Below are 16,961 nucleotides of genomic sequence, written 5' to 3' on the forward strand. Positions count from 1 at the left end.
GTTGTTTGTGATTTGATTTTTGACTGATCGATGTTCATCATTTATTGAGATTTAAACTTTTTATGGCTTAAGTATACACCGAATTAATTGGAGGGTAAAAAAAAACTTGAAGGCGGTCACAGCATTTCTTGGAAAGGCAGATAATACGTCCGACATTCAGAATTAGTTTTCCCATATTTCATTGTTTAATATTTAAATCAGGCGAGAGAAATTTTATAATAAGGTACTGAAGTAAGACTGTCTACCCAATATCGTATATTCCAGTATATGGTACCAGTACAGTACAGCAGTACAGAATCAAATTTATAAAAGCCAATTTTCTGCTGCAGTCTAAAACAACTGAACAAAGAGATGGTCAACTATTTCCATACCTACCTGACATGAATACTAACTGGATGATAAGGTTGTCATAATTATATTGTCTTTGTTCTGAATAAATAGAAATATTCATTTTGTCCCTTAACTAGTTTAATTCAATTCTGAATTGTTCCATTTTTCTGTTGTGTCAGTGTGTAGTCTCACATCATACGGTATTTCAAGTAACACGTCCTGATGTGCAATTTAGCTCAGTTGCTTCATAAATTATGTCTGAAAATAACGGTTTAAATTGCTTTACTACCATAACTAAGAACTCTACTGAAGCTGAAGAATTGAAAAAAGACGTTGATGATTATTTCCAGCTTTATAACTGTATTGATGGGAACATAGACGCGCTTTGGAACATAAACAGATATGGTAAATGGTATCGTGTGGTGTTTTTCCCCGATGCTGAGTTCTGTAGAAAAGCAAAGTTGGACTCTGTGAAATATGGAAAACCAAGTTGTATAGAAAATATGGTGATACATAAATTCGACAAAAGTTCAATCAAACGACAAAATATAGATGTCAATCAAACTACTCCAACATCAAAGAAATTGAGACTTTCAAGTAATGTTAACATCAGAATCTTGAACGCTTTGAGAAATTTTGGGAAAACGGAGAGACAAAAAATATGGGACGAGAAAATGACGTCTTCACGTTGGAGTAGACAGTTTGCTGCTATACTCGTTCTACCGGTTGATGTATATCAACGCCTTTGCAAGGGAACTTGGGACCAGTTTCCAGAGAAAATTTTAGATGAATATGCTAAATTTGCCATCCCAACGTCATATACAGAAAATTTTGATCACTTTTCAGAAAATGGAAGAAAAGTTTTGCATGCGGAAGCCAAACTAATGGGTAATCCTGTAAGAGATCCCCCAGTATTAGCTGTTCCATATGAACGAAGTTGGCTGATGAGAATTATTAATAAACATGAAGTGGATCAGTGGAAATCTGGCAAGACAATGCCAAACAAAAAATACAAGTTATTTTTGTATTCTGAAATTCGTATTTGTGGTGCATGCAGAGAAGCGATTTACCAATCCATTTTCATGAATTTGGTGAAAAATGACAGAATTGATGATAATGATAATACAAAACCAGTTATCGGGCATGATTTTGGCAATGAAGAAGAGCTTACAGAAAATGGATCAACCATTAATGAAGAAGGGAAAGTAATCTTTATTTCGCCTTCAACTGGTGCTGGCATACAGTCTGTGTCACCCGCTGTACAAAATAGCAATCAGACCGATATGAGAAAGAAGGCTGACGATATCAAAGCTAATTTAAGCAAAGCCATGTATTCTGTTCAGAAGACAAGTTAGTTCAAAGATGTTGTTCAAGATTACAAAAGTTTCCATCAGATCAACTACATAGCTCATAATATCTGATGTTAAATTAAATTTTTCAACACTCTTTCTTTTATTTCCTATATAGTAATCCCAATTATATTTTCGCCTTTTTGCAATCTATAACACTTTTTGCATTAATAATTTTTGTATGAATTTTTTCCACATTTATATATGTATATATATTTATGAATACATGAGACAGTTATAGTCTATAAAATTTACACTGTTAACTGCAACAATCACTATTTCGACATCGACTTACTATCAATTTAATGTTGTTTTTTCAACTATAAAAACCTGAAATTATTTAAATGAAATGAAGTTATTTTTGTTGGTAGGTATTTTTTCCGAATGAAGTATATACATAGGGTGTCCATAAAGTCTTGAATTTATCAAAATTGCGAAGTCAATTTATCGATACCGTATATTGTTTTGGCTCTCAAAGATGTAATAAATTAGGTAAAAATACCTAAAACAATTACTGATTAAAATCTGGGTAAAATATATTGAGAGCTGACTTCCTAACAAAATTAAAATTGTAAAGGGACTTTATGGACACCCTGTATTTTTTCAAGGCTGACGAGTACATCCCAAATCTTAGTGTTCAAATCCCAAATCTTAGTGTTCCTAGACAGCCGACTGTGTTTGATGTACAATGCTTATTTTATTTCACTACCTGTAGCTCACTGATTTTTTATCCCCTGTTTCTACTAATTTTTAGAACTATCAATATCTTCAAATTTAATTCAACTATATACACACACTGAATTTTTTATTCACTATTTTTATTAATTTTTAGAACTAGTAATATATTCAAATTTAATTTAACTATAGCCTTGCAGTATTTATTTTAGCACTAATTTTATGACTTCCCAATTGTTACCTGTTTCCAATTATAATATAATTTTAATTAATCTATGCACAAGTATATTAGATAGTGTTTGCAATGCTTCATGATGCATTTAATTATTTTCTTATGATAACCATTTTAATTTTTATATTCAGTTTAATATTTAAGAATTTGGACTAGTATTATGCTACATTAAGATAGTTGATATTTGTAAAGACTCAATGAAGATCAACTTTTTGATGCTGAAAATTGGGCATAAAGATTGTTAACGTAATTGCTAGAGACAGTTAAGAAAATAGACAGTTAAGAACTGAGACTCCGGTCTTATTGTACTAGTTGAAGTAATGTATTACTTACATTTTGATTTTATTATCCTGATGACATATTTTTTTGAACTTTGCAAAGTGTTTTTGCATTAACAAAAGTATTTTAGGTGAGTGTAGCTCTTATAACAGGGTTGTCCAAACAAATTAAGTATTTATATCCATTTGAAATAGAGTATATCCCTTTTCTTGATTTTTGGAATCATTCAGAATAGTTTCATTTGAAAAACTGTCGTCTTGAGCATTGAACCCTAACCCTAAACAAAAACGTTGTAATTCAATTTCTGGTTGGTGTAAAAAAAAATCAACCAAATAAAATATCTTAAGTGATTCAAGAGTCTTGCTGCACATTAACACAAATATATTTCTGTAACGTTTCGTCTGACTAAGGACAGACTTCTTCAGACATACATAGTTCATTGTCTTCATTGTTTATCTAACTAACCTTTCCAGCGTTTCCATTCTTTATTCAAGAACCATAAACAAATGTTGTAGACATACTTTCTTGATACAGTATGAACGCACATTGCTATCTCTTACACTTTTAAAAGGCATTTGAGCAGTATGTGCCAGGCTAGAATTTACAGAGTTGTGTAAATCAATAAAAGTGTGCCTTGCTTATGATTATACCTTGTCAGAGTAGAAGTACTCAATTCACAAACTTGTTCAATTTTCGTTACTCCATGTAGTAAATTTGTGTATCACTTAGAGATAATTGAAGGGGAATTGACTTCATAAAATCCCTAGTGTAATTTATATTAATATATGATTCTTTTTTGCTTCATGAATTCATTAAATATGATTATTTCTATTATTTCTGCCTTTTTTGGGACACCGGGCGAAATCTCTCAATGATACGCGAGGAGAGAAGTTTCAAAATCACTGGTTTATATCAATCTTTTTCAATCGTAGTTCAACCCCTAGCAATAAATTAGATTGCATAACCTACCCAGCCATATATCGTTTTGGTCATAGTGGTTTCACACAAGTTTTTGTTGGTTTATGTTTCTAGTTTGCATAACCAATGGCAGCCAATTGTAAACCAGTTGGCTTGAATTGCTTCACCTCCATTGGGCCAGATTATGAAGATCGTGATAAGCTAATAGCTGAAGTTGAAGATTATTTCGAGCTATACAATCGACTTGACCTTGAAATATCAGGCATGAAACCCTGGTGGGACTTATCAAAAAACCAGGCATTGTATTATGTAGTTTATTTTCCTGATGCTTCTACACGTGACAGTGCTTACTACAATTCAAATAGAATTAAGAAACCAGATTGCATTGATTTTATGTCGATACATGGAGAAAACCAACCATGCTCCCCAAGCCCTGGGAAACGACAGAAAATAGGTGATGGTTATACTACTCCAAGACTTTCTGAAGCCAATGATAAGAATATCCGATACCTGGATGCATTGCGAACTTTCGGAGAAAGTGAAAAAAAGAAATATGATGACAAATTGGGATGGTTTTTGCGATGGAGCTCACAGTTCGCTGTACTATTGGTTTTGCCTATGGAGGAGTATCAAAAGCTTTCCGAAACTGACAATTTCTCTTTGCCTAGGAATATTCTGGAAAAATATGCAAAATTTGCCATTCCAAGTTCACATACAGACCATTTGGACGATCCCTTGGAACAAGAAAGAAAAGTTATACATGCTGAAGCCAAGCTTATGGGAGATCCACTAAGATCTCCTATTAAATTATCTATTCCTTATGAGCGTAGTTGGCTTATGAGAACTATCACTGACCATGAAATGGCTCAGTGGGAAAAAGGAAATTCCAGGCAAGCCACAAAATACAAGGTATTCCTCTATTCAGCCATTGAGATATGTTATTTCTGCAAGAGAGCAATTTTGCGATCTATCTTCGTAAATTTAGCGAGCAAAGGAAAAATTGATGATGAAACAAAGCCAGTCATTGGCCATTCATTTGAAAATAAATCTGAAAATGAGCTCACTACTGATCCTGACGAGTCAAAAGTAATTTTCTATTTGCCTGAGCGGCCTTTGATCACCCCACACAAGAATTCTGATAATCAAAATGGGTTTGAACATGCTGTCCCGACCGCAGATAAAGGTCCCAAAGATATCAAACGTGATTTGGGACACGAAATGTAAATTTCGAAATGCAAATTTAGCTTGGAACGAATTTTTTTTACATGTGTCGGAATAGTTAACTATCCAAAGTTTTATTAAAGATTCATCCTTTATAAAAAAGTGACTCAGGTTATTTAAACCAGTGGTTCCCAACATTGATATTCGATAGTCCTCTATGATTTTCCGAACTGTTTTAAGACACAAATTCATATTAAATTACCGGTACTATCAGAAATGGGTTTGTCATTTCCGAGGATGTTTTTTATTCACAAAGAAAAAAATAAGTCATTTTCATCCGCATGCCAAAAACTGTAAAAAACGGTAAAAAATTTGCTTTGCTAATCTATTTTATCGTTTCGAAGTGTTTTACGCAATCAAAGACAACAAGCAAAAACCCACCTAATAAAATTAGAACCGTTCATATATTTCCCATTTTAAATTCTTGCTTTGCTTGATTTATTTGATGTTACCAATCCACCGAGATAAAAAGATTGGGAACCACTGATATAAACGATATGACTTTACTCAAACTCACCTGACAGCAAGTGATAATAAACTCAATGATTGATTCAACTCGGGTACGACTTGATTCGGGACTTATTACCGACACTGATATTTTAAGGGGAAATATTGATAGATGCCAACATCTGTAAAATATACACAAGTTATAATTTATGGGAATATTGTGATATGCTGTTTTGCCTTTCGTGTTCGCTGGTTTATCTGCTCTTTTTTCACCCATGGTCTTCAATAAGCATATTTTGCTGTGTGTCTGCTGCTATTTTGCTATTTAACTAATTGGTAGATTTGGTTGTATTAAGATCTCTATCAGCAGTTAGTTCTAAAGTAGATTACATCTGTTATACTTCATTAGTGGACATTGGATGTTTGTCAATATCACAAGTTTGTAATCTGCAAGAAACTCGCTCATTAAGACTTTACTGGAATAAGAAGGAAGAAAATGCCCAAATAAATTTAAATTTGTGTGTTCAGATAGACATAACAATTTCAAGTTCAAATGATAAGAGATTTCAAAATGCAGATTTAGTCAATCACGTAAGGATTGTAAGTAAAGATCAAGCACTTTTATTATTTTCTAGTTTGTCCCTTGAAATTGCCCTACCGAGCACAGACAGTGCTAATGGGGATTGGGCTAACCGGTATATTTGATGAACAAAAATCTTAGTTTTTGTGTTCGATTTCACAATCATTCCCTATATACTCATGCTGTGCGAATAACATGGAAACTTTATAGTCTAGTGATTAAATTGTAAAAGTAAAATTGGACAGCATGAATGTAAAAGCAATTTTTCACTAATTTTGTGGGAGTCCCTAATGATTCAAGATTGTGTGGCAAGTCGAGCGTGCAGTCCTATTTGTAGAAAACAATAGAATAAAAATAGAATAGGATTCGGCATTCTGGATTTGATTTAGGTATTTTAGAATAGTAACCTTTTCTACATTGCCCATCCTTAGTTGATAAATTGATTACTGGAGAAAATAGACAGTTAGGAACTGAGACTGAATTTGAAAACCGGCTTCTTGAGCATTGAAGTCTCTCAGTATGACCAAAAACATCTTCATTCATTTTCTATATAAAAAATCAACCAAATAGAATAGCACTGTTTATCCCACCTTTCCAGCAATTTCAAAGTTCTTAAATTCTTTCTCAAAAACCATAAACAAAAGTTTTAGACACACTTTTTCGATACAGTATGGACGCACATTGCTATCTCTTAAATATTTTTAAGAGGCATTATTATGTCAGGTTATAATATACAGTGTTATGCGGGTTTTTTTTTTTTTGAAATATTGTCTTGGAAAATAACGGTTTGAGTAAAAATTATTATTAAAAGTTCTTTGCTTCTGATTTCAGCAGAGTAGAAGCACTCAACTTACAAACTTATTACTTATCGATCTTCAGATCGGTAAGTGTGTTGATAGGTATTTGTCTGTCTGTTAAATGCACACGATATCTCACGAAGGCGAGGTTGAATCTGCTCCAAATTTTGCATGTGTATTCATCATATCTCGGACCAGAAGCCTATCGATTTTGGATGAATAATGTCGTATAATTAGCGAGTTATTAATCAATTAGTGATGGGACACGCGGCATCACTATAGAGTCATGAATCGAAACCGCAGTTTCAATCGATAAGTCTTCGGCCTCCGACCGATATTCTCGTCTTAAGTTCTGTATCTTTTTAAAATACCTGTAGGGTGATTGATTCCATAAAATCATAGCACAGTGCAGAAATACAATTTTATATCTATATATTAAAGCTTATTAACATATATGAGTTGTTACTTTTATATCGATTTTAATCGGTAAGTATGTTGATAGGTATTTGTCTGTATGTATGTTAGATGCACGCCATGTCTCACGAAAGCGAGATTGAATCTGCTCCAGATTTTGCATGTGCATTCATCTTATCTTGGACCAGAAGCCTACTGATTTTGGGCGAATTATGTCGTATAATTAGCGAGTTATCAATCAATTATTGATATAGTGATCTAGATTTTTGTGAAGCGAGAGAATTTTGAGACCCGCCGAGTGTGTGTGTGCGATGCGCAGTGCGCAAGTTACAAGAGCGGATGAATCGAAACTGCAGTTTCTGTTTTGGGGGATTCCCTAACTATCGATCGATAAGTCTTCGGTTTCCAACCGATATTCTCGTTTTATTATTTTTGCCTTTTTTGTGCTTGGAATGGTGAGCGAAATCTCCTGATGGTATGTGAAAAGAGTTTGGAAATCCCTGGTTGATATCAATCTTTTCTGATTTCATAGTTCAACCCCTAGCAATGAATTACCGCCATATACGGTATATATTTTGCTTATTCCCACGCTTTTTATTGGCTAGATTACTAATATATAAACAATAGAATCCATGTCTAAACCTATTGGCTTGAATTGCTTCACCTCCATTGCTAAATATTCTGTCAACCGTGTTCGGCTAAAAGCTGAAGTTGAGAAGTATTTCAAAAAATATGGTGCACTGGACAATGAAATATCAGGCAAAAAGTCAGAATATGGCGCCTTACAAAGGATAAACCAACATGGTATTATTTAGTCTATTTTTGTGATGCTTCTACACGTGACAATGCTATCTTGAATACAAAGAAAATTAAGAAACCAGATTGCATTAAGAATTTGTTGAAACATGGAGGAAAACATCAATTGTCCACTCCAAGCCCTATCAAACGTGAGAAAACTGGCGATGGTTCCCCTGCTTCAGGACTTTCTGAAACTAGTGATGAGAATATCCGTTTTCTGGATACTTTGCGAATTTTCGGGGAGAGTGAAAAGAAAAAATATGATGACAAATCGGGATGGTTTTTGCGATGGAGCTCACAGTTCGCTGTACTACTTGTTCTGCCCATAGAGGAATATGAAAAGCTATGCGAAACTGAAAATTTCACTTTGCCTGAGGCTATTCTGAATAAATATGCAAAATTTGCCATTCCCAGTTCACATACAGACCATTTGGACGATCCCTTGGAACAAGAAAGAAAAGTTATACATGCTGAAGCCAAGCTTATGGGAGATCCACTGAGATCTCCTATTAATTTATCAATACCCTACGAGCGTAGTTGGCTTATGAGAATTATCACTGACCATGAAATGGCTCAGTGGGAAAAAGGAAATTCTATCCAAGACGCAAAATACAAGGTATTTCTCTATTCAGCCATTGAGATATGTTATTTCTGCAAGAGAGCAATTTTTCGGTCAATCTTTGTAAATTTAGGGAACAAAGGAAAAATTGATGAAAATACAAAGCCAGTAATTGGCCATTCATTTAAAAATAAATTTGAAAGTGATCTCATCACTGATCCAAATGAGTCAAAAGTAATTTTCATTTCGCCTAAAGGTCCTGATGTTATGGATGAGTTGTCCAAACAAACTGAGAATATTAACATCCATTCTGAATAGTCAATTATTGTGATATTTCAATATAAATTACAGTAATATCCAATTCGAATACTATAGCCAGGTATATTTGGCAGTGCTGTGAAGGCTTGACTTTTGTCGGGTGAGACTTTGCTAAGTGATTGATTCAACTCTTGACTTTAGGGGCTTCATTCAACCCAATAGTGATATTTTGTAGATGTTAATATCCGCCCATTTCTATACAAACATTCATGAATTTCAATTTATGTGGATATCAGGGTATGCTATTTTTCGTCATCTGTTTTCCTGATCTTATACCAATGCACTTTTTTTTTTACTTCTGGTGTGCAATAAGCGTTTCCCGCATTGTTGGCGATAATGTATCGATGCACTTAATTTTTTATCCTTGGTCTATATCTATAATAAGTGTATTTTGCATTTCCAACTGCTATTTCATGTGTTAACTGACTTATGTAAATATTGGAATATTATTTTGCGCAGCCTGTTTTTTTATCTTATATCAATGACTCTGTTTTCCGCCCTTAGTCTTAAATAATTTTTTTCTGCTGCTATTATCCTTATTGACTAATATATGTGAATATTGGGATATGCTATTTTTGGACACGTAAGTGGTCATAACGATCGTTTTGCAATATTGTTGTTGTTCTTGTTCCTATTTGTATTCTTCTTGGTTTCGTTTTGAAAAAAATCGCTTTTCTCATTGATTACTGGACCATTTGCTTCTAAATTTTCAGTGGTTGAAGATGGAATTTTTCCCTAGAAGGCTATTACTTTTATTTATTTTTAAATTTCGTATGAAATCTGATATTTCGCTGTATTATTTCATCCATGGGAACACTGGCTGTCCGGTTTGAATCTGTAAATTCCTGCTGCGCGAAACTCGGAAATTTTTTGAGGATATCTGTGGCGTCAAAAGTAGGGACTGCTTCGCTTTAGTTAACGTGTCCATATATTTAAGCATTGCTCTTTTGTCATCTGATCCATTGATTTTATATCCATGCACTTTACTTTCCACCCTTTGTCTTCAATAGGATTATTTTGTTTGTTGCCTGTTGCTATTTTAACTAATGCCTTTTTACCATCTTTCCTGCCTTTCAACTAATTGGTATATTTGATTGTATTTAGAACAGTTAGTTCTAAAGTACATTTAGTTCTAAAGTACCAAAGTCTGTTATATTTCATTTTGGACAGTGGATTTATGAGAAAATCTGCAAAAAAACTGCATATTAAGATTTTACCGGGATTAAAAAGAAGAAAATACCCAATTAAATTTCACTTCAATTCCCAATATTTAGACAATACAAGTTGAAATAGGTGGAGATTTAAAAATGTATATTCAGCCAAACACAACAAGAGCTGTAAGTAAGATTGTCCCTAGTTCCATGGAATTTTGCCTTACTGAGCTCACAAAATGGGGATGGTACTTACAGTAATATAAAAAGCTTAGTCTCTGTATTGATTTTACAACCATAAGTTCTTAAAGATTCTGTGTTTAGAGCATGTAAATTTCTTCACATATATGTTGTTGATTAGAGAATAGCACAGTTTTTTGGGGCAGCATGCCCTAAAACTCCTGCTGCATGAATATTATGAAATTTTTTTGTAGTTTTATATGGTAAAAGTAAAATTAAATAGCATGACATTTAAAGGCAGCATTTCACTAATTTTGTGGGAGTCCTGACTCGTAACGATTCCAGATCAGTGGCTTCTTGCACAGTGCCTTGTTTAGAATGGAAGTTGTGAATAGTGATGCCAAACTGGAAATATTGGATATTGTTAGCACAGTGCCTTGTTTGGTGCGAAAGGCGGCATATATAAAAATTAACAGTTAGGCACTGTCTTAACGTTTAATCAACTTCTTGTCAGATCTCTCAGCACTATTTAATTATCTCTTAGAAATGTCTTATAATTCTGAAATAAAAGGACTTAATTGTTTTACTGATATTCCTCACGGAGATTACAATCATGAAACAGCATGTATTGAAACGCATTTCAAATATTATGGTGATATTGACATTGCAAGAACAAGGTGGCAGTGTGATTCGGAAGGAAATATGATGTACGTGGTGCATTATCTGCAAAAGGAATCATGTGATATGGCATGTTCTAAATCAGAAGAAATCTACCACCTTTTCCCCTACATAGTGGATATAAAAAAACATGATTTTCCGACCAAATCTCCAGGCCAGTTGAAGCGCACAAAGTTTGATCAAGTTACTGCTAGAAAGTCAAGCTTGTCAAAAGCCAGTAACATAAATATAAGGATTCTGAATGCCCTGAGAGACTTTGGGTATAAGCAAAGACAAGTAGATATTAAGGAAAACGAATTACAGCAGGGTAAACAAATATCAATGCATTGGAGGAAGCAGTTTGCTGTGATACTTGTTCTGCCTGTGGAAAAATACAACTGGATTTGTGATAAAGAAGTTTTTGAAGTCCTTCCACATGAAATTGAATCTTACGCTAAATGTGCTATACCAACATCGTATACAGAAAATTTCGATCATTTCTCAGAGAATGGAAGAAAAGTTTTGCATGCGGAAGCCAAACTAATGGGTAATCCTGTAAGAGATCCCCCAGTATTAGCTGTTCCATATGAACGAAGTTGGCTCATGCGAGTTATTAATAAACATGAAGTCGATCAGTGGAAATCTGGAAAGGCAATGACAAATAAAAAATACAAATTATTTCTGTATTCTGAACTAGAAATCTGTGATTTCTGTGAAGACGCAATTTACCAATCAATCTTTTTGAATTTGGTGAAAAATGGTAGAGTAGACGATGAGACAAAACCAGTCATTGGATATTGCTTCAATAAATATATTCAAGAAGATCAACTCGATATCGGCGGTGAGAAGTCGCGAGTAATCTTCATTTCACCAAGGTCTATGGAGAAGAGATTTGCCTGGGTGAGAAATCCAGACAGCTTAGATTCAGAGATGCAAGAGATCAGGATAGATGACAATATGATACGAGTGTGATTGCAGAGATAATCAATCAGTTAAAAAGCAAAGAAATTACTATTGTGTTGGCAGTGTACATTTAGAAAGGCTGTTTCATCAGTGGACATTTTATAGTTTGTTTATTGACGATTTTAGTAAGTTTTTGAATATTTAATGAGCTTTTTTTCAAGTTTTAGTAGGTTTTTGCATGTTTTGGTGTTTTTTTTATTGAATGTCGAATATATCATGAGATTTGTCATGGAAAAATTACTATTCAGTAAATTTAAGATGCGAGAAAATATAATTATGAAAAAATAATATAAAGATCAATTTTTGTGTTTGGCTGTAGTCACAACTCACAACGACATGTGGTCGGCCAAAGGTCCAAATTGAGAAACTCTAGTCTTGTTCGTCTCAACTTTTTGAATTTACAGGAATATAACCACAGACTTTTAACTCGGAAAAGATGAGCAGTGTTTTGTTATACAACTATCAATTAGTTTGTGTTTAGTTACTTTATTTGTTGAATGTTTATTGCTGTTAAATGTTTTGTGTGTGGTTTCAAGACTTTGTCTTACTTATATTTTGCTTGAAATTTCTTCAACAATCATTAAGTTATTTCAGAGATTATGGCTTGTAACTGCTGTTAAAATTGGTCAAATTTTTAGGGTTGGAATGTTTGTCAAAGGCTGCTATCTGTCCAATCATGTTATTTTGTTCTAAATCTAATACTGTTTTATGATGAAGTTGAGTTAATAAGTGTGTTTTGAGATTACTGTTTATTTTTCAATAAATTATCTTATTTTTCAGATTTAGTTACCATAGTCTATAAGTAGCTAGTGCTGTGATTCTGAGTTTGACGCATGGTATTATCTTTTCAGATCTTGAAATAGATAATCAATGCCAGATAATTAAAGCCAACCAACCAAATCTAAGCAAAATACAATCTAAAGAACAAGAAAGAAAGAGTTGAATCATGCAATGAAACCTAATTTTTCAGAAGCAATTTCAGAATCTGGGAATTGTGTGCTATTTTGTAGGTCTAGTACTCTCCACAAATATCTGGGTATTTTTGATGTTTAAATACATAAATTATAACAGTGATTACAAACCACTACTTTACGAGATAGTGTAGTCGATGCTGTCCTCCCCACAACAAACTAAACAAAAGCACAATCCAACAATGTTACTATTGGATTCTTCAGAAAAAAGTATCATAAAGTGCTCAGAATAGTAGAAGCGAAATTGGATAGTATATTGTTTGATATTTTTTTTAAACTTTTTCAGTATTCAAATAACTTGGCATTGAAAGTGAAGAAATTTATTTCTTCCAATTCGGTGCCTCTATATCCCAATATAATATATATAACTGATATTCCAGATTCAAAATATTTTTTCATATACAAGCATAAGTATTTTCAAATTTATTTAGTAATTTAAATAATTTCATTCAAATTCAAATAGTTTGGCATTAGAAATAAAAAATCTATTGCTTTAAATTCCCCACCTAGAATATGAGCCAATACAATATAATTACCGGTACCTACATCTTATATTCAAAATATTATTTCATATAGTTTTTCGAATAGTATATTATTCGGGTTTTGGCCACCCTTGCCTGGTATTCATATAATTCGGCATTGGAACTCTTGTTTTGAATTACTGGAATTTCCTTAGAATATAACCCAATTTGATATTTCATATGTAAATGGGTAATTGATGAAGTGTTTGGAAAAATATATTTGGTTTGAGCCATCCTTGCCATGTATTGCTATAATTCGCCCTTGAACTATTATTTCAAATCAAAGGGAATTTATTTATACCATATATTGTTTTCGCCCTCACAAATGTATTAATGAATGAAGTAAAACTACTAAAACAATTACTGAATAAAAACAAACCTGGATAAGATATATTAAGAACTGACTTCATAACAAAATTGAAATTGTAAAGTGACTTTAGGTGAGTGAACATTAACCACTTCTTCTTGGCAAAACCTTCCATCTTATATATATTCTGTACATTTTATGAAACCTTGTTTAAGGTTTTGTTTGCTCTCCTGATTTCATAATCAGTTTTTATTCATTTGTTTTTATCACTCATTTTATTGTTATGCCGATTATGGAGTCGAAATAAATAAACTTATACTTACCATATACTTAATGGACACCCTGTATTAACAGTATGCGGAATAATATTACCTCTCTTTGGCCATTCTTGCTTAGTAATTTGGCCTCTAAGTGATATAATATTGGTTCATTTATTCCACCTGAAGCTATTTTCTATGGCGATGGTGATTTAGTCATGCATGCTGCAGTCTGACTCATGTAGTTCTACGTCTGAGGAATGACTATAATGGTTTAAAAAATTATTTGTGAATCATGTTTCCATATTGACAATCAGACTTTCTTTTCTTTGTAGTGTGCTAGTAGGTTGGATTTTGTGTTTGGTTGGATTATTAAGTGTTTAGCTTTAATAACAGTAAGCTATTTTGTAATCATGGATGCCAGATAGATTTTGAATTTGTTATGCCTGCATTTAATATTATGAATTCTTGATTCTTAGAACAGGTTAGTGTATTTTATTTGGAAAGTTGTGTGTTTGGGATTGAGATTCCACAGCAGGACTTCATCCAATTTCTGTAACAATTGTTTATGTTAATGATGGATTCTTACCAGTTAGTCGCAACTTGTCTACCGATTAGTCGAGCCTCATACAAAGTATAAAAACAGTTTATATAAAAATATTCATGTACTGATATTACTGATTTTTAGTAGGCTATTCATTAGTGTCATTGAAATATTTAATTTGTTATAACGGTATTTATTAGTATTACAAATTTTCAAAAAAGTGTATTTTATTTGAAAAGTTCGCTATTGAAATATCTATGTATTACTACATAGTTATTACCAGTTTATTGTTTTCAATGAGGATTTAGTATAAATTAGTGTCATCAAAATTTTAAACTACGGTTTTACTACGGTTATACTAGTATTTCATATTATGAATTCTTTATTCTTAGAATAGGTTGGTGTATTTTATTTGTAAACTTGTGTGTTCAGGATATGAGGTTTCTCAGTAGGACTTCATCCAATTTCTGTGAAACTGTAGAAAATGGTACTCCCGTAGTATGTGAACTAAGATGGCTGACACCGGAACATAGTATGTGTACCAGCCTACCAGGTTAGGGTTAGGCCATAAATTCAGGTACAAATACTATGCGAGTCACTTGTCTAGTCCCTGAACTCGTAATATAACTAAAATAAGTAAAATTCGAATAAAATTAAGGCCTAACCATAACCTGGTACACATACTACGTTCCGGTGTCTGCCATCTTGGTTCACATACTACGAGATTACCTAGAAAATAGTGAGACAATAGTGTTATTGTTCATGTAATTGATAGATTATTACCAATCAACTGCAGTTCATCTCGAGCCTTGTACAAACTGAAGGTATAAAAACAGTTCACAAACTATCTATGTATTTCCTAGGTAGGATATTACCAGTTTGTTTTCATTAGAAATTTAGTAGCTATTTATTATACAAAAATTTTTGAGAATAGTGTATTTTAGTTGAAAAATTCCAATCAAATAAAATATCTATGTAATATCGGTTTGTTGTTTACTAGTTTATTGTTTTCAATATTTTATCAGGAATTTAGAATAAATTAGTGTCGTCAAAATTTTGAATTTGTTATATCCATATTTAATATTATGAGACCTAAAATTGGCTGTCTTAAGACCTACAATTGATACTGAATAAAAATAAAACGAGAACATCGGTCAGAGACCGAAGACTTACCGATCGAAAGTTAGGGGATCCCCCAAAACAGCGCTTTTACTCCATAGTGACACTTTGTGTCCCATCACTAATTAATTAATATCTCGCTAATTATACGACATAATTCATCCAAAATCAATAGGCTTCTGGTATGACATATGATGAATGCACATATGCAAAATCTGGAGCAGATTCAATCTGGCTTTTGTGAGATATCGCGTGCATCTAACAGACAAATTCAGACAAATAAAAAAAAATTTTTATCATTGTGGATGTATAATTTTTTTGCCTTCATGATTTTTCTATGCAAATGTTTATTTTTGGGAATGGGATCAAATCAAATTTGGATGGGAACTAATCAACTATTAATTCGATCAATTGGCAAACAAAAAAAAAATAAATGTAATAAAATATGAAAGTTTGCTATACAATGAAAAAAAAAAAAAAAAAAGACAGACAAATACCTATCAACATACTTACCGATTAAAATCGATAAGTAACAAACCTGGTTACTTGGATAAGCCTATTATTGTCTCCGACCTCATTGTCATGTGTAAATGGCAGATATTGGCAAATGGCAGAGATGGGCAATTTCTTGGAATAAAACAATTCCGTATTATTTCTAAAATACGAAGTGACCCAAAAGAAAACAGGACCCAAGTCATTTGATATATATTCTTCATAGAACATAACTTCTGTGCAAACCAGCCTAGATTACTGAAACGAACAAAAGTTAATAATAAATTGTCTTCATTTCAGCTGAAGTTGAGAAATTTATGGATTCTCTTTTTTGGGGTCACCTATACCTTCACCTTTGAATCTATTTAATTTTGAATCTATTCAATTTTCTAACATATCATATACTGATTACTGATATTGTAATATTTACTCAGTATGAGCTTCTTTGTACAAAATAATACATGTGATATCTGATCCGATGTACAGGAATGACTGTCAGCAAACATACATGGTGGTTACGCAATTGTTTGCTTTTTATTAGTAGTGTATTCTCACTCTTGGTAGTGGACTGTGGTACTGGTGAGAGTATTACAGTGTTAGAAGGGTACTCCCGTAGTGTGTGTACCAGGTTATAGTTAGGGCATAGTTTTATTCCGATTTTCCTTATTTTAGTTTTATCACGAGTTCGGCGACTGTCTGTGTTAGCCAAATGAATATGACCCTTGCCCATCCCATAGGTTTGAGTCCCTTTATACAACTTGATGTAAAGTAGGCTAACAAAATTAGTTACCTTCATATTGGTACACATACTTCTGGAATGCCGTTAAAAGAGCAGTTGCATAGATATTGTCTTGACCTTTAACAGGTTACGGTAGTTTTCAC

At 33.0% G+C, this 16,961-nt stretch overlaps 1 protein-coding gene across 2 annotated transcripts; it reads left to right on the plus strand.

Annotated features, from left to right (window-relative positions):
- Positions 1-2,858: 2,858 nt before the first annotated feature.
- On the plus strand, positions 2,859-5,808 carry LOC120330172 (uncharacterized). 2 transcript variants are annotated; one of them, XM_039397028.2, is made up of 2 exons: positions 2,859-2,903; positions 3,898-5,808. In XM_039397028.2, the coding sequence occupies exon 2, from the start codon at positions 3,910-3,912 to the stop codon at positions 5,005-5,007; it is 1,098 nt and encodes a 365-aa protein (XP_039252962.2). In that variant the 5' UTR covers positions 2,859-2,903; positions 3,898-3,909; the 3' UTR covers positions 5,008-5,808. The 2 variants fall into 2 exon arrangements, with proteins under 2 accessions (XP_039252962.2, XP_039252961.2); XM_039397027.2 differs by having other exon boundaries at positions 2,876-2,995.
- Positions 5,809-16,961: the final 11,153 nt, after the last annotated feature.

The sequence above is a fragment of the Styela clava genome, chromosome 12, assembly GCF_964204865.1.
Source record: "Styela clava chromosome 12, kaStyClav1.hap1.2, whole genome shotgun sequence".
In the NCBI taxonomy this organism is placed as follows: Eukaryota; Metazoa; Chordata; class Ascidiacea; order Stolidobranchia; family Styelidae; genus Styela; species Styela clava.